The 19898-nt window shown below is 37.3% G+C and overlaps 1 protein-coding gene across 4 annotated transcripts in view; it reads right to left on the bottom strand.

Moving 5' to 3' along the window:
- Positions 1-347: 347 nt before the first annotated feature.
- The window catches only part of LOC136866294 (sorting nexin-4), a 166599-nt gene continuing 147048 nt past the window's right edge, over positions 348-19898 (bottom strand). For all 4 annotated transcript variants that reach the window (XM_068226685.1, XM_067143124.2, XM_068226687.1 and 1 more), the window contains 2 exons: positions 13249-13363; positions 348-526 (listed from right to left, as the gene is read on the bottom strand). In XM_068226685.1, the coding sequence (XP_068082786.1) occupies positions 476-526; positions 13249-13363 (166 nt within the window). In that variant the 3' untranslated portion in view covers positions 348-475. The remainder of the gene's footprint in view (positions 527-13248; positions 13364-19898) is intronic.

Below are 19898 nucleotides of genomic sequence, written 5' to 3'. Positions count from 1 at the left end.
CATTGTTTATGCATGGCAAAACCAACACACTTTTACACTCCCACTGTATTATTATAATTCAGAATGCGTGATTAAATTACACCTGAGAAATGCATTCAAAAATGCATATAAAAATTACATTTGTATTGCCAGTGTAATTCTAGTCCAGTATACTCTTGTAGAGTATAAAATAAACTGAAATGATATTGTATTCCAGTACAGTTTCGTATATTGCCATGGAAAAACCTTCAAAATGAGCCCACATTATGATTCATAACCTTATTATACCTTGACATGTCTACAAGAACTGAGGACATTTCTACACAACATAGTAGCTAAATATGGCAACTAATAAATAATAAATTAAATGAAAAAAATAAATATATATTTTATAAATAATATTTCTTCTAGTTAGAATATAGCATTTACCAAAATAATGTTGAAGCTAACAGTATATAACGAAACTCACAAAGAGGTATAGGTCTAGACTGCATGCTCACGGAATGGCTTCTAGACAATCCCGAATGTGTGTCCATGTTTGCAATCCCTGTAAACATAAAAGGTTCAAATAAGGTAAAAAAATTATCCTTCTACATAATTCCCTGAGGAAAGGTACCGAAGGCTGAGAATGAGAAATACTAAAAGTGTTGAGTTACACAGTGATGTGATTTATACCTTTATGAACACCCTGACTATCTGTGTTATGTGTTTATTCCTGAAGTAAATTATCTTTCTTCTTCCCTTCTTAAAAGGCCAGTGCCGGTATGTTTGGGAAATTTTTACTTTTTCTTGTAAATATGTGTGTTGGTACATATATCAAACAGTTGAATGTTAATAAATATGGTGTTCGAAGATACATTCCCAATATTGATCCGGCCCGGAGGAAAGATGTATATAAGATGTAATTGGAAAGATGTATATATTTAATTTATGGTAGGTCATTCTAAATTATTATTATATATATAGGGTTTTTGGTCATTTATTTCACATTATCATCTCATTTCTTTGTATCACGGCAATAACGAAATCTGAACGAGTTAAGTCTTGAGTAAGGTATTACAACATCACCCGTATTAATAGCTTGCAGTAAATTTCCAGTAGCCCGAGGTCAATCAACCGGATACACCATGCTAATTTTAGCCCTTTACCACGAAAAGGATGTCATCGAGATTCCAGAATTACCCTACCCGTCTACTTTTGAATGAGGCAGCTAGAATTTGTCAACTCCCACTTTTTGAAGCTGCCTATCTGACACGAAGCCCGCAAACTTTCAACCTATGTGAATGAACAATACGAAACAAGGTGATGGATATACAACGATTGGAAAGAAGAAGGGATAGAATATCAGATCTTACTGGACCGTGTGATATGGGAGATGGAGGAAGAATTTAGAGTTGATATACTTCAACAACAAGAGCTCGTGAGGGTCTTAACTACTTAACATCAGAACATCGGAGCGTTGGAGGTCTTAACTTCTTAGCGTCTGAGGGCCTTCCTTGGTGTCTGATGGTCATGATGATAGGCGAAGAAGGTCGTTTTCGTCATTCTTATATACAAGAGACGACAGGGCAGATAACAAGAGGAGGTTCTCCGTTTAGTTCACAAGTCCTCACATCTGAGTAGAGCGCTACTCAAAGTTACTTTCATTAAGAACTGGCTACCAATGACTAGAGATAAAGTTAGCAAGAGACCAGTTTTGACTTGTCTGGAACAGAAGATAATTTTTTTAATATCTTTAGTTATGCTACATTTCTGTAATACGGAAGAATACAAGTGTATTCTCTCCAAGAATGTAACCCTAGGTGGTTTTGATATTGAAATTAGGGCTCATTACCATATTATGTAATTAGTATTATAGGAAGTGTTAAGGTCAGGAAACTCGCCATCCAAATAGTGTATATATTAGTGGGCAATGCACGAATCAGAAATAGGACTGGTACTTACTACGAGAGATAACAGCAGTACGAGAGGACCATCAAACAACAACTCCTACATCGAACATGTCCGGATACCAGAATCTACAAATGGTGAGCTAATGGCAAAAATTACTGCAACAGTTCAGTTTATTAAATTTTATTTCATTCAATTTTTCTTTTGTTTCCGTTAGGTTAAGTTTTCATAAATACGCTGTCATGTTTATCATCCTAATGAATCGTTAATTTAATTGGTACTTTCATAAATTCTTATTTAAGATCCTTAGTTTCCTAGTGTGAGTGCACTTAACGGTTAGTGTTCTGTCACCCCACTTCTGGGAGTATCTAGTCTCATTACTTATTACTATTTATTATCAACTATTGTCTTCAAGCCATAAGTCTGAAGGCTGGCGCCCAAGAGATATTGTTTATGGAGAGTGAAATGAGCGAGTATTTATATTAAAATTAAGGTGACCCGGCACGTCACAAACTGGGTGGCAGGAAAGAGTATCTGGGTGGGGAATACTACGTAAAAAATTAATATTATAAAATTTCATTTATTCCCCTCAGGGCATCAAGAGTAATATCACACAGGCAAACACTAACTGCAAAATTGAACTATTTCAGTGCTATTATCATGAATAAGACATAACAGAATATTTTGTATTTCTAGTATTCTACTGCTCGATCATAATCATGTAACACCGTGGCTTACCATTCGGTTGCTGTGGAGTGCCATACGGGTTTGTGACAACATGCGGAATCGAGTGCTCGCATGCAATTCCAAGCTAATTGAGATACTGCTTGCACACGACACTACATGATAGTCAAGCTAAACGTTTAAACTCCGATATCATCGTCTTCATTTCCCGTTTCCAGCTTCCCGGGTCAGGTTGTGAATCAAGGACCTGCATCGCTGCCTCTCTCTCCACCACTCTTCTCCTTTTTTAAGTACATCTTCTGGTTTTCTTCCGCTCTTCTCTATGCACTCGCACACTGAATCTGTCCACCTCTTTGGGGTCTACCTCGTGGTCTCTTTTCTGTTAACTTCTCTGAAAAAGCTTTTTTTGGCACACTCTCTTCTCCCATTCTCATTATATGCCCATACCACTTTAGCTTTGTTGTTTCTACCCTGTCTTGAAGTTTCAAGATTCCTGTCCTTTTCCTTATCTCTTCATTTATAATTCTATCCTTTCTAGTCTTGCCCTCGATACCTCTTAGGAATTTCATCTCCGCTGCCTGTATTCTACTCTTCTCTCGTTTTGTTGTAGTCCACGATCCAGCTGCATAGGTTAGTATGGATTCATAACAGGACATCTTGGTTCCACAAAATACCCCTTACACTCTGGTAGAAGCTGTTTGCTTGTATTCTTTTTCCACTTTCCTTGGTAATCTTTCCATCTTCTGTGATCACATTTCCCAAGTACTTGAAACTTTTAACCACTTCCAGAATTTTACCATTCAGTTTTATCTTTCCTCTTCCTTCCTTCCTTAACCTTGTCATCACTATTGTTTTACTTTTCTCTGTGCTTACTTTCATCCCAAATTTTTCTATCTCTTGCTTCCATACATCTACTTATTTTTGCACTTCCATTTCATCATCACCCCATATCACTATATCATCTACAAACAACATGGCTTGCGTTGCCTGTCTTTATCTCTGTTTAATGTTCTTATGAATTTCCCTGTCGGAGACCAGTTTCAATTGTAAACCATTTTGTTTTTTCTATACTAGTCGTCACACTACTAACACTATTTTTGTACATAGCTTTTATCATATGCACTTCCACTCTGTTAACTTGTTTTTTCCTTAATGTGTCCCATACCAACTGTCTGGACAAACTGTCATAACCTTTCTCAATGTCAATAAATGTCATTACTATGTCTTTTCCTAACTCTCACTTTTTCTCCATCATATGTCTTAATGTAAAGATCAGATCAAACATTGATCTGTCTTTCCTAAAACCATACTGTTCTTCTTCCATTCCTCCTTCTAGCTTCCTCCTCAGTCTTCCTTCCAATACTCTTTCAAATATCTTAGCTATATGGGCAATAAGGGTGATCCCCCTGAAGTTATTGCATTCCTTTTTATCACCTTTTTTAAATATCGGGATAATTAAACCCTTTCCCCACTCTTCTGGGATCTTTTTCTTCCTCCAGATTATTCTAAATAATCTATACAGCCACTGTAGCCCTATTGGTCCTGCTGCTTTTATCATTTCCGTAGTAACCTCATCCATTCCTGCTGATTTAACTCGCTTTATCTTTTGTATGGCTTCATCTATTTCTAACATTGATATCTCCTTTTCTTGTTCTTTCTTTCCCCATTGTTTCTTCTTGCTCCTTCTCATCTACCCGTTCACTGTATTTAATATTTCGAAGTTCTGAGGAGTATTCTTCCCATCTTCTTAGTATGTCATCTCCTGGTTTCGATATCTGTCCTATTTCAGTTTTTACAAATTTTGTATCTTCCCTATTTTGTAAACTATTCTTCACCAAACCATACAAAACCTTTTTACTGTACTTCCCTTTATATCTTCTCATAAAGTTTCCGTGAAACTTTCCCAGGTCCTCCATTTCTCTTCTTGTACTATTTTCTTACCTTTTTGGCTTCTTTATATTTCTGCCAATTCTCTGTACTATTGCTGATTATCCGCTTCCTTCAAGTCATTTGTTTCTTTTTAACTGCTTCCTTTACCCTGCTGTTCCGCCAAGGAGTCTCCTTTTCCTTTTCTCTCCCTGATGATCTTCCTCAGGTGTTTATTTCTAACTTTCATCTCTTTATTTTTTTTTCCCTTTTTTCTATTAACTTCGTTATTTTACCAAGTCTTAATTTGGCTACCACCACTTTATGGTCTCCTTCGAAATCTTCTCTTGGCATTGCTGTCACATCTTCCAGTTGTCTTATGTTTCTCCTTCTCCACCAGAATAAGATCAATCATTGTCTTTGTCTTTCTATCTCCCCAACCATATCTAGTTAATTTTTGTGAGTTCTTCTTTCTAAACCACGTATTGCCAACAATTAATCCATTCCTTCTACAAAAATCTATTACCAAATCTCCTTCATCTTCGTTTCCATAACTATACGGGCCAATTACCTTTTCTTTTCCTTGTCTGTCTGTTCCAACATGTGCATTCATGTCTCCCATTATTATAACCTCTTTGTCTTTAATACAACTTTCTAGTCCTTCTAGAAACTGTTCTAAACATTCATTTGCATTCCCCGATTGGGGTGCAAAAACCTGTATAAAATCCTTGATTCCACTCTCGAGTCCAAGTCTAACTTTAATTATCCTGTCACTGATCTGGTCAATTTTGTCCACATATTGTGCTAGGTAAGCTTTGATATAAAAGGTGCAATTGTGCTGACAATACTTCAGATTTATCACTTAAATAATTTTACAGTGTTAACATTTTAATTTGGAGCACCAAATGACTCAAACAAGTATTAATATTATGTAATTAGCAGCACATATCTATGTTATATTAGCCGGGTGGTCTGTAAAAACAGCAGGGCAGGGCGCCCATTAAAAAGGTCCTAGGGAGAACACTGGCTTTTGATACACAATTCACAATGCTTACTTTTCGATTCACTAATGAAAGAGTATAACCAACAATCTAGATCCAAGCTGTGGAAAGATCATTCTATAATCTGTGTTGCAAGTGATTCAAGATAACATGGTTTCCGAGTATATACATCTGTCACGGTATCCTGAAGGCAAAAGATCACATATTGTGAGGTCACACGATCAATGTGATCATTCTATTACAGCCCCATTACTAATCCATTCAAGAGCTGGTGTACTACACTGCTGCCATATCAACTGTACTTAAGCAAAGCAAGAGCTCTTTTCAAGTCCTGGTTTTCAATAGCTCAGTAAATACAATTGTATGAAGTTAACTTCGCTACTTAGCTTAAAAAAGGCTTCAATTTATAGAATGGTTTTACAAAAGCCAAGACTAGCTTCATGCTGCACAAGGAACTACTTGTAGATTTCCAAACCTTAGTTCACATATGTGCAAACTGAAAACAAATTATGGGAAAGCAACTTAATCTAAAACTTGAAAATTCCAAATATTCAAGTCAAAGATTTATTATTGATTATAACAGATTTACATGCCACAGATTCCTTGGCAGTGTTTTGCTGATTTTGTAATTTCAGAGTTGTGTGGGAAAAGAACTGTATTGTAAAATATGTTAACAGTATTTATTTATTTATTTATTTATTCGTGTCAGTAGCACAATATAGATTACAGATTGCAAATTAGATAAAATATATAAATTACAATATTGCATAAAATTAAACAGTTATTTACAAAATATCGGCCCAGAATTTGGCCACGTTAACAGCAATGATACTGGCCTGTGCCATATCAAGTTCTGTACATTTAACAGGGCGTAGAGGGCAATTAATAAGGTGCCTTGTCGTTTGTACCACGCCGCATTCACATAGGGCCTGATCCCCCTTCAGGAGGCCCCATTTCTTCATATTGTCCTTTGATGTTCCAACGCCTGCTCTTAGTCTGTTCAGTGCCTTAAATGCAGTCCAGGTTTCTTCATGACCAGGGGGAAGCTTTTCCTCCAATTTTAAGCGTTCTGGATGAAAAGGGATCTTCTGATTCCAGAGTAGAAGTCTGGTCTTGCTTGCATCTGCACTAGCGCGAGGTGAGGAGTGCATAAAACTGTTCCTGGACTTCATTCAAGTTGGTGGCAGTTTGTGTCCATGTAGGGGGTGGGCTGAGCTGGTAGAAGCCCTTAACCTCTCCACATTTGCAGCTACTTCGCGTCTGATCTCAGGAGGGGCTATTCCTGCAAGGGAGTACAGTTTGTCTGTTGGTGTTGGTTTCAGACATCCTGTAATATGTCTGCGTGTTTCATTCAGGACGACATCGACCTTTCTGGCATGTGCAGATTTATACCAAACGGGACTTGCATACTCCCCTGCTGAGTAACAAAGTGCTAAGGCTGTTGTCCTTACCGTATGAGGGTGACCGCCCCACTTAGAACCTGTCACTTTACGGAGCAGGGAGTTCCGAGAGGAGATCTTTGCCTTGATGTTTGAACAGTGCTCCCTGTAAGTTAGAGAACGATCCAAATTAACACCCAAGTATTTTGATGTGTAATTATGTTCTAGGACTTTGTCTTTCCAATTCACTTGCAGCTTTCTTGAGGCTTGTTTGTTCTTCAGATGGAAAGCACATACTTGAGTTTTTGATGGATTTGGTTTGAGATTATTGGTCTCATAGTAGCGAGACAAAATATCCAATGCTGAAGTGAGATTATTTTCTACTCTTTCAAAGCCTTCACTCTAAGTAGCCAAGGCCAGATCATCAGCGTACAGGAAGCTTTTAGTATGAGGTGGATGTGGCTGGTCGTTGGTATATATATTGAAAAGTAAGGGAGCTAGCACATTTCCTTGAGGAAGACCATTCTTTTGCGTTCTCCATCGACTTCGCTGACCCTGAAATTCAACAAAGAATCGTCGGTTCTGTAAAAGGGCACCAACAATTCTGGTAAGCTTGAAATCCTTTGTAAGGCTGTACAGTTTTTGTAACATGATTTGATGTTGTACGGTGTCATAGGCACAAGAAAGTTCTACAAACGCTACTCCTGTGATCTTTCGGGATTGAAAACCATCTTCTATATACTGTGTTAGGATTATTACTTGCGCAGTACAGTTCATGCCTGGCCTAAAACCAGCTTGCTCTGGGATTAACAAAGGTTCCACAGATGGTGCAAGGCGATTATGAAGCATTCTTTCTAAGATCTTGTAGAGGTGTGACAAAAGGGAGATCAGTCAAAAGTTCTTAGTGTCATTAGGGTCCTTGCCGGGTTTAAGGATAGCAACTACTCTGGCCTTCCTTCAGATTTTTGGAACGCGACAGTGCTCCAGGCAGTTATTGAAGAGTTGGAGTGTCCATTCTTTGGTAGCATTTCCAAAATGCTTGATTTGCTCTATAAGAATGTTGTCTAGACCAGGTGCTTTTCTGTTCTTTCACATCTTGAAGGTGTTTTTCCAGCTCTCCAAACACAAAAGGTTTGGATATTTCACAGGTTTCATCTTCAATGTTCCTTAGAAATTTTGGTGGTCTAGCTCTGCATTTAATTTTGCCATTCAACAAGAACTGATGGGCAATTTTATTCGGGGATACATTATAATGAATAGATGCATTGGTGGGGTCATTATTCAAACATTTTAGTAGTCTCCAGGCTTTCATGGTGCTCTGAGACATATCCAGTTCTTCCATCAAATTAATCCAACGTCCCCTTTTCAATTTACCAACAGTCTCTATCAATTTATTGCCTCGTCGCCATAAGACCTATCTGTGTCAGTGCAACGTAAAGCAAAAAAAAAAATTATTACCAGCCTGTATTGTTTCTTCACTAAAAGGATCCGCTTCAAAGAGCGAAATGTACTTTTTCAGATCTTTTACTGCACACAGATCTAAACCTTGTATGTACTATGTTCTGCAACCACGTGGGATTGACTTGCGTGTGAACATTTCTTGATTGCATCAGTGAACTTACCATATGATTCTGGACTTGGATCGATGTTCAAGATCGTTTCATCTAGACTCTTGGTGAAGTTATCCCAGTCAGCTTTCTGAAAATTGTACCTTCTTCGAAAAGGTATTATTTGAGGTCGAACCACTGAGAACACCTGACACTTAATTGGTCTGTGCTGAGTATGAGGAATAGATTCACAGACTTCCTTTACACATTGATGGGATATGGTATCAATAACAAATGAGATCAGGATTGTATCCGCGTCTCCATCTGCCACAAAGGACGGTGGAAGCTTGCTGTCATGAATTAAAGACAAGTGATTCATTTCAGCCCAGCTAGTCCATCTTCGTTGTCATCTCTATATCCCCAAATGGAGCTGTGGCAATTGAAGTCACCCACAACAAAACAGATCTTACTTCCTAGAAGATTAACGGATTGGGAGACGTGAAATGGAACATTTGGTGGTTTACAAACTGACGTTATCATACAGTTTGATAATTTGAAAACTGAGGTTGATAGTACATTGAGTTCAGGGCTTGCAAAAATGGCACTGCCGTATTTTCTGTGAGGTCACTCGGCAACAAGTCACATTCTATGTACTTTTGGTCGGTTTTGTGTACTACTTCTGTAAGTTTCCTGAAAACAAAGAATGGCACGCGCGTGTGGGGGGGGGGGCACATTTGCTGTAATATGGCCTCTTTATTCGATGTCATGCCCTCTATGTTTACTGACATGATTGTTAGCTTTGGTCCTGAAAAGGACCCTTTGAAATATTTATTAACCATACTGATTAGTAATAGTGCTACTGGAGTAAGAGAATAGCCATCTAGGAATAGCCTAGTCCGTTACCCAGGAGACACCCGGATGTATGACAATATCACATGTAAATACACCCTTCTGTGACGTTTCTCTCGTGTCAACAGTGAAAAGCATGTAAACAAGCTACAAGAAAATTGAAAATAGAGTTTTAGAAGTTATCCTGACAAACATGGTTTTTGCTAATAAAAAAAAATTTAAAAATCCATTTATAATTACCTACAAAATAACAAGTATTTGCTAATTTTGCATTATTCACATTTTCAGTCAAATTTTTTTTTAAATTCGCAGCTATCGCAAAATGCAAAATTTTCTAGTCCCTAGCTATCTGTAAGTTAGCAATTTGGTTTGTGGTATAGGTTACTGTAGTCACGTCCTAGTTCATGAACCATGGGCAACGGCTGAGTGATCTAGTAAGTGGCCCAAAGAGTTGGGATACCAGCTGCTATGGAATAGCAGTGCACATCTCAGATATATTCTGAATCATGGCCCTCCTTGTGCTCACGTGGCTAGGACTATACAATCCACAGGTGATCCCTAACTTGTTAGAGGAAAGATTATCGCTGGGACTATGGTGTAAGTGGGGTAGCACCCTGCTACACAGAATTTTCATTGAAACTCTGAATGTTTTAAATCTTTTCCTGCCAAGCTAAAATGCTGTAGTACTGCTAAAACTGTCAACCTTAATTAAGGCAAAACGTAAGGTCTTACTGAAAATTTTGTACTCTCCTCAGTTTTGAAGCTATATACAGTAGATAAAAAAATTTGATGATTCATTATATATCCATGTATATCTCCTGTGATTTACTGAAGTACGCATAGGAGTGATATCAGTGATTTAACCATGTTTGATCTGTTTTCTTAAGGTAAATATGAGGTAATAAATCATAGTTTAAAGGTATTTAAATCAAACTTTAGTGAATCAAACTAGTAAACTATACACTTAAGTGACAGTGTATGATAACAAAATGAGGAACCTACTGGACATATGATAAAAAGGAAGTGAAGCCACATTTAAATGTAAAACCTACAGTATGTTTTATTTTGATGGCAAGGTAAATTCATAAATTTCATTCTACTTAATTTACAATGCTTATGCCATAGAGCAGATGTCTGTTACGTGTAATGCAGTGCTGGATTTGTGAGGCAATGTCATTTTCTTTTTGTTATTCTTCTTATTTGCTTTTCATAATTTATTTGTATTCCTGGATGTTGTTCTTTTCTTTCTAAATTAAGCTATAACCCTTTCTTTATGTATCTAGCCATCCTATGCACTCGTTATCCTATTTTAACCCGCATAGGCCCTAGATTTCATACTTACCCACATTCCCAAATCATTTTAGGGCACAATACATACATACATACATACATACATACATACATATAGCACATTCATCATCATCATCATTTCCCTTTATCCAGCTGTAGCCGGGTAGGGGCAAATATGGTTCCTCTTCACTTTCTTCGGTCTTTCCTCCACTCCTCCTCCAACACTGTGTCCCAGTCCAGGTTTCTTTCTATAATGCTGCATTGGATGGTATCCTTCCATCTCAATCGTGGTCGTCCACGGCCTCTCCTTCCTTGGATTTGCATTTCCATCACCTTTTTTGGCATTCTTTCGTCGCTCATTCGCTTTATGTGCCCAAACCATCTTAGTCGGCTCTTCTCTATTCTATCATTCATTTTTTCCACTCCAATTTCTTCCCGGATTTTCTCATTCCTTATTTTGTCTCTTCTACTCTTCTGTATCATACCCCTCAAGAATTTCATTTCGGCCGCCTGTATTCGACTCTCATCCTTCTTTGTCATTGTCCAAGTTTCTGCTCCGTAAGTTGTTATGGGTACGTAATACATCTTGTACATAGTATCCTTTGCTTCCATTGGCACATCTTTGTCCCATACCATATTTCTTACACTATGATAGAAACAACTTCCAGCTTGAATCCTTTTACTAATCTCAGCATCCAGTCGAGCATTCTCCATTAATTCACTCCCCAGGTATTTAAACGTTTCCACTACTTCCAGGGGCTTGTCTGCAAGTCTAATCTGACCTTTCCCTTCTTTCTCCCCTCTAGTCATAACAAGAGTTTTACTCATTTCTACACATTTTCAATCCACATTCTTCAATCTTCCCATTCACCACATTCAACTGTTCTTGAACCTTCCTGTCGTCTTCTCCCCAAATCACAATATCATCTGCAAATAACATCATGTTCATTTCTCTTCCTCCATATGCTGCTTTTGCTGTTCTCATGATGTCATCCATGACTAATGTAAACAGGATTGGTGATAGAACACTTCCCTGTCTCAGCCCACTAGTTATTTTGAACCAACTTGTCCTGCCAACTTGTGTTTGCACGCAACTACAACATTCCTTATACAATGCCATGATCATTTTTATTAATCCCTGTCCAATTCCTTTTTGCACCAGACTGTCCCAAACTTTCGTCCTAGGGACACTGTCATATGCCTTTTCAATATCAATGAATGTCATCACCATATCATTCCCGTACTCCCAATGCTTTTCCATTAGTTGTCTCATAATGAAAATGGGTTCTATTGTTGACCTTCCACTTCTGAAACCAAACTGATTTTCCTGTATCTGCTTCTCAACCCTCAACCTTATTCTACTTTCCAGTATCCTTTCCATTATCTTAGCAACATGGGATATTAGAGTAGTTCTTCAAAATTTTCTTATCACCTTTCTTGAAAATTGGGATGATTATTCCTTTTTTCCAATCCTCAGGGACCTCCTTATTCTCCCAGACCTTCCTGAGAACCCGATATGTCCACTGCAGGCCTACAGCTCCAGCTGCCTTTATCATCTCCACTGAAATTTCATCTATTCCAGCAGTTTTTCCATTCTTCATCTTTCTTACTGCCATTTCAATTTCATTCATTTTAATTTCTTTATCCATTTCTTCGTCAACTAATTGCCTTTCCTGGTCGTCCATTGAATGACTGTCATCCGTTCTTATGTTCAGCAGCTTCTGATAACATTCTCTCCATCTATTTCTTATTTCTTCTGGCTTTGTTAAAATTATGCCACCTTCATCCTTCACAAATCTGGTGTTTACTTGATCTCTCTTTTTGTTTCTTAAGATACCAAACAGTAATTTCTTGCTGCCCTGCGTATCATCTCTCAATGTCTGTGTAAATAAGGCCCAGCTTTTCCTCTTTTCTTTCTCCACTACTTTCTTGGCCTTGCCTCCACATATTTTCTTCTACTTTCTTCAGTCTTAGATGTTTTCCATGCTTTCCATGCCATTTTCTTTTCCGTCACTTTAATCTTTACCCTATCATTCCACCAGTGTGTTTCTTTGTCTTTCACATTTCCTGATGTTCTACCACACACCTTTTCTGCACATCCAACCAGTGCTTCCTTAAATCTTTTCCATTTCTCTTCAACATTCCCCACCTCTGTCCTGGGTACCAAGGGTATTATTTCCTTTTGAAATTCTTCTTGTATGCTTTTCTCCTTCAACTTCCATACTTTAATTCTTTTCTCTCTTCTTAACTGGGGTTTTTCAATCTTTCCAACTTTCAATTTTCCTATCACAACTCTATGATCTCCACCAAAGGCTTCTTCAGGCATGGCTGTTACATCTACAAGGTTCTTCCGGTGTTCTTTCTCTATGATTATATAATCAATCATGGTCTTTGTTCGTCTGTCTCCCCAGCCATACCTTGTAATCTTCTGACTGTTCTTCCTAAACCAGGTGTTTCCAACAATCATTTGATTCCTCATGCAAAAATCCACCAACAACTCGCCTTCTGGATTTACATTTCCATATCCAAAGGGCCCTATCAATTCATTAGCCATTTCAAATGCGGTTAATTTTGGCATGTACAAACTCTCTATTCACATTATCATCGATTCTGGCAACCTCCCAAACAAGCGACAGTCTGACGTGGATAAAAATCTTCTCCTTTGAGATAACTCCAGTATGTCAATAAATGGCAACTTCTGGAAATTCTCCAATAAACTCAAAATATATTAAACTAAAGCTGAAATAATTTACATTAACATACCTTCCGGCATACTTTGATCTGCAAGACTACATAACCAGCCAACGTCTCCCTTAAATCAGCCACCTTCTGATGCTGGAACCTTTCGATGTCAATGAGTGCATTAGTAGAAAAATCCCTGAAAATTTTAAAAGAACAATGCAGGGAACACACACTGGTTGAAAAGAGAATAGTAGAACACAACAACTTACTGAAAGAATTGTGAAACAGAGACAAATCAGAGTAGAATCAGGGATGAACATAGAGCAGATTTCTGCTTAGACATCTTGTAACTGTTCCCTCTCGTCAAAACACTTGAGGAGATGAAAGTTATTATCTTGGGACACATGAATATTAAATAAACTATTTGTGACTTGCCCGCAAATTGCCACGCAAATAGAAACAATTAACATTCCATGGTTCCCCATTTCTCTATGTAATGTTTGGGCGCCATGGTTACAGTTTTAAACAAAACTGTAAACCAAAATTTATATTTACTAGCATAGAGACTTATACTTAGATCACAGGGGTAGGATTTTAAATAATTAACCATCAAGTATCGCTTAAGAAAGAAAATTAATGCAATATAAAATACAAATGAATTTATTATACAAAAAAATGAGATGAATCGGAAAAGTTTCCTTAAAGCGTGGAGGAATTTATAATTTACTGAATTTACTATTGCTTGCTTTATCTAATTGAAGCTCACCAGTTGCAGCTTCCGTTGAAGTCATCTGGTTTCCGTGGTTACTCGTTCTCTTCTTCTCGATGTAGACTTTGCTCCATGGACATCCTTCCTTCCTTCTCTGATATGGTACGGGCTATCTGGACTAACACTCCCTACTTGCCTAGTCTTTAAATTAGACATTGGCCCTATACTTGTAAAAACTGATCAGCGTAGATCGTATGAGGAGAAAATTCAGAGATATGAATTTTTCCATATTAGTAGAAATCTCAATCCAACTGAGCTATACTATTTATACGGTACAGACTTGTACCAAAATTCCTTGAACTAAACATAGTTCTTCGTCCATAATATTTACTGAAAATTACATAAGCCATAAGCTTGTTTCGTTTCACGTAGATCCGATAACATTACCGCAGCTGAGTACTGTATCGAAGCGATAACACATTGTACAAAAATAACTATGTCGCGGAGCGACCACACACTGTATCAAAATTCAAATCACGTCGTTCAAAGTAGATGTTCACAGTTGAAGTAGTAGTGATGGAGTATCTCGTAGTTAGGTTGTAAGGTCGTAAAGTCCCGTTCTCGTGTTGAGAATCAGTATATATCCGGGCTCACCCCCACTCTTGGTAACAGTTCTATCTCAAAACTCATATACAACGAAGTACCTGATTCGATAGATCGAAGCATCAACTCCCCTCCTCTTCTTCCTCGACAAGTCCAGAAGGCGTGGTGATGATATAGCTGACCAACTTGCAAGCCTCGCGCATGGGTCGCTGTTTACTAGCCTTGGTCATAAAATAAACCCATGACTCACGCAAAATCCCAAGCTTCAAGAATAACCCTCCGTATACACAAACATGAGATGAAATGAAAACAACTATGTCTCAACATATTGACCGTATTTACAACATAATGAATTCTTATCCTACATAATATAATAACTTAAATAATAAAACGATGTTATCATATATACAATACGATTCCAAAAAGCCTTGATTACAAATGATTGACGTTGAATAAATATGTTATTACGAATAATTGCCGATGGCGGATAAACTTGATATCAAATGATATCGCGTAAAATGATATTATATTAAATTAGTAGGGCTGGAGAAGCCTGGACGGTTACAATCTCGAACAGAACTTCCTGTCACTCTTCATCCCTTTCTACGAGTGCACCCTCCCATCAACTAGACCTCAGAAATGTGTAATATTCTGTAATATTCTGTACCATTTTGCTTTGTACTGGTCTTGCTGCTCAAACTGAAGAAGACAAGGTCTATGTCTTCAGTAGCTTTAGGTTTTATCCCTGAGAAATTAATTTGTTTTAGAACTCTAAGTCATCTTCAGCCATAAGCAGATTTTACAACATTGTGCGATCCATAGTTCAAACTCTTGAGATTTACATGCAGCCTTCTATCATTAAAACTTTTCCAATAATTAAGCATTTAACAGCAAATTGGTCAAAGAAGTATTTTATGTAACATTACATGTAAACTACAACTTGAATAACAGACTAACTTTAAAACAAACTTTGTAAGTGAAATTACAAGCTATGATTTGATTGGCTGTTTGCATAGTTCCAAACATCAAGATATTTAGGAATTTCTTAACCTTTTCATTGCCGAGTTTTGATGACCTGCCGAGCCCTGTGGGCCGGGTTTTTTTTTTAAGGAAGAAGCACTTTGACAGATACATATTTACTGTTACTATTAATGGAATGCATACCATCCCCTTAGTCCTACAGCCCAATACGATGTTGGGGATGAAGTGAGATTATATTTTACACCATATTTTATGACCGGATGCCCTTCCCGACGCAAACCTCAGTTGAGGAGGTAATGAATATGAAATGAATGATGGTGAATGAAACTGGGTACAGAAGTGGAAGGAATTAGCTGTGGCCTATGAATAGGAACTTTCCCGGCATTTGCTTGGGGGTACGAAAGGGAAACCACAAAGAAAAGAAAAGAAATTCTCAGGACAGCTGACGGTGAGGTTCGAACCCACTCGTCTGCCGAATGGATAGCTTGACTCCATAGCCGTAGCAGGTTAATACGCGCGGCCACTCCTCTCAGTGATACTATTACTGAAATACAATACAAAATTCTTGATCCAAGAACTGGTAATATCAAAATCATTTACATTTGAGGAAAAAATAATTTATCTGAAGAAGGGGTGACAATTCCGCATGAGACTCGTCATTACTACTTTGTCTCGCACTTTCTTGTAGTTCAATGTCGCCACTTAGATATTCTCCATCTTCATTATCATATAGCTCTCCAGAAACACGATTTATGAGGAAACATTCAATTTCTTTGTCAAGAAGAGATGAATGTATACTTCAAGACGCCATGATGGCTGCACGCAAGCGGGAAAGATGTTCCACTCCAACGAAGATGAAATAACACTAGATCGCTTTCAAAACACACGTAATGGTACATCTGCAGTACAGAAGTTCTTTGAGCATTTCCATGGAATCTCAAAGCATGACACTATATCGCGTTCATTTGTGAGATCGGTGAAGTACACACTGCACCAAAACGTATATATACGGGTTTGGCGGACATGGCACGGCATTCAATAACGTATATATACGGGTTTGGCAGTGATTGGGTTAATAGACAAATAAGTATTTTAACAATTCCTTATATTTACATAATCCTGGTACAACACCTTTTTTTTAACAGCACAACATACTCTGCAGAAAACCAAAACTACATTTATTTTTCAAAAAACAAATCATACCATATTCTGAGTAAAAGTGTTTTTGCATGTTATCACTAATTCAAAACAACTACACACTACATGCAAAGGTCATTAAACAAGAAGACAAATAATTAAAGAATTCTGACATACCCTACACAATCACTTTTCACAAACTTAAACTTTAGCAGTTCTTTCACCAGTGGGGTCCGAACTTCAGATTTCCAAATAATGTAGGTTTCCAATTTTATTGCTGTACCGGGCGGTACACCTCCACGCCGCTAGTTCAAATATTGCGCCAATTGAAACTCCGCTACAGGAGAAAGCCTGAACTTTAAAAAACTGTATTAACTCAACAGTTTCTCCGAAGATGGCTCTGTGTGAATTTTGATGTGTTTTTGTTTATCATTGATCAAGAAGTGTGGACATTCCCTAACAGATGTCTCTACCAAAATCTATGGTAATACACTCTGGTGCAATGGAATGAACGCTCTTTAAGAAATTTTGTATTCCTGAGTTTTGTTTTTACTATATTTTGTTCTGTGGTTTGTGGGTTGGCAACATTAATCCTTTCTTTCCGCCTGTTTTGAATTTAACCAATCACTAATTTCTGTAATTAATTTTCCTCCAATCATTGCTTTCTTCTTTGAATTTCCATGTGTAATTATTTGTCTACCAATAAAATTGGGAGGTGTGTCTACTCGTTCTTGAAAGGTCTCGAATTTTCCACGAGGGTATAAAAACTGCTGATTTTCTTGTCTTGGGGCCACTTCAGTAACATCTAGCTTAGTGTGTGGATATGTAGTAGGGGACGGGAAGCGCCTCGTTCTTCAGACAGCAGTTCTTCTACAAGGTAATGGCCTTTTAACATCTTTATTTCTTGCTAGCTCAGCAGTCTAACTCTCGGGGAGGGTTTGAAACCTTTAATATGTAACCCATCTTTTTAAAATGTAAATTCCTTTTCTGTCTATGTAAAATCTACAAATCTCTTTTAATGTAAAGCGGGGATAGAGAGTGCTTTACCCTCTCGAGCTCCCCTTCATTTTGAAATTGAGGTGACTACGTTTTCATAACCGTTTCTTCTCTTCCTTAATGTATTAAAGTTTTCTCATATGAGTCACCTCCCTAGCTTGGGATTAGCCCCTGTATTATCACCCTAGCGCCACATAGGTTTAACAAAAAAAAAAAAACTTCAGTGTAGGAGTGCAAGTAATCGCCCCTATTCAGTTTTGTATTTTGGGCCATTTATTTAACTCGTTTTGTTTTCCTTCCTGAGAAGGCCCAGTAGATTGGGTACGAGGTACCCCTGTACCATTATATGTGTGCCTTGAGGGCAGTTAGTGTGAAGTCTGCTTATGGCCTCCTGATAGGCTTGAACTTTGAGAGCGGGTCTGCTATTTCCTAAATTTGATCTCTGTGTGCCTTTAGGAGGCTTAACATTGTAATTTGGAGCAAGTGCTCCTTGGCATGATGGGGTTTTCTGCCCCTTTGTTCACTTTTGTACCTTGGTAAAGTTGGGCTAATAGCTCAAGGATTGTGATTGTGGGGCTCAAAGCCCAGACCTTGTAATAATCCCCTAACACCTATAATTTCTTTGTATCTGATTTTGGTTTGTTGTTGACTTCTTAAGATTTCAAATTCTATGTCACCATTGTTCAGTTTTGAAAATATAACCTTTGTTGAAATTTCGAACTTGTAGTTAGACCCATTCCAGCCCGCACCTTCTTTCACCTCTGCTTTCCACGGATAACTCCGTAACAACTGCAGAGAATAATTATTCATCTTGAAGACAGTTTCATCCCCACAAACTAAGTTAAAGAGTAAAAGTTCCATGTAAATACATTTCACGCTAAGTAATTTTAGACAAATCTTAGTTCACCACTTGAAAGTATATTGAGTGATGTAGAATAGAGTTGTTCAGCAGAACATACTTATAGCGTTGCACTGACAGACATATTTCTTGTGCCAGAACTGGCGCGATCTGTTGTTACCATTTATTGTACAAGGTACTGGTATGCCTTCCGTTTGTAGCACATGAACACATCAGAAACCTTAAATGGTACAAATTTTGTCAGAAAATGGTTGATAGGGAAACAGAGTCAGAGGTAGCTGCCGTACAAGCAATTATTTCTGTAATAATTCAAATTTTATGAAAATTTAAGAACACTGTATCCGTATTGAACCGAGAATAGAACAGGAACAAACTAATGGGTCCACCTTTTCAATACAAAACAATGCTATAATATTTAAATTTAAATTACATTTTAATTAATGGAACTAGTTTCAACTTTTTCTGTGTCATCTTCAGCCATAAAACTTAGAAAAACAGACATTGACATATATAAAATAAGCATACAAAGCAATGAACAATACAATTGAACATACGACTAAATTGTAAATGAATTAACGTGATGAAAGATCGCTTCTTACAACACTAAGTTACAGATTAATTAAAAGTATAACACCATTTCTTGAATCACTGCATAACGTTTTTTAAGATAGCTCTCTTTAGATCATAAGGAACTTTAAGTCCAAGTTCAATATTTATTCTGAAAATGTTGATTATATATTTGTAGCTTGTGGAAAGTGTAAAATTTCTTTTTATAAAAAGATGTAACGAATAAAAATTTAATCTATAAGCCTGATCAGAACTTGAAGTTCCGGGTTCAAATTTGTGTTGCCAAAAATTAAGGTACGAAAAGAATTTGCATCACTGTTCAAGAATCAAGTACATGTCTTCTCTACACGAGACATACAAAACAAAGCACAGGACCAATATGGCCATATTAAGTGGTTAAATGGACTGAGAATTAAAATGAGTATCACCTTATACAACACTAAGTTAAAATGTTCTTAAAATCTTAACACCAAGTCTTGAATCAACAAGTAATATTATGAAAGTTCTCTTTTGAAATCTTAAGGAACTTGAGTCCAAGTTCGAATTCCAGTCTCAAATTGTTTATTATATACTTATAATTTATGTGAGAATGAGCTGGAACAGTACCAGATTAAAATGTAACATTCCTTCTTAAAACACGACGTAATACTGTATGATATGTTTATCTATAAGCCTGAAAGGAACTTTGAAGGTCCCGAATTTGACTTTGAGTTACCAATTTTCGAAGTGTGAAAAGATGGATCCTCTTCAGATATGTGTTGTTTTTAGAATTAATGACACAAAATTCTTTTCTTTTTAGACAAACATTTTAAATTGTTTAAAGTAATTTTAGCATGTGTTGTATATGCTATGTCTCAATATCTTTATTTTGTACAATAA

This window comes from Anabrus simplex, chromosome 3 (assembly GCF_040414725.1).
Source record: "Anabrus simplex isolate iqAnaSimp1 chromosome 3, ASM4041472v1, whole genome shotgun sequence".
Classification (NCBI taxonomy): domain Eukaryota; kingdom Metazoa; phylum Arthropoda; class Insecta; order Orthoptera; family Tettigoniidae; genus Anabrus; species Anabrus simplex.
Note: the sequence above shows the minus strand (reverse complement) of the source record. Positions and strands in the feature narration are given on the sequence as shown.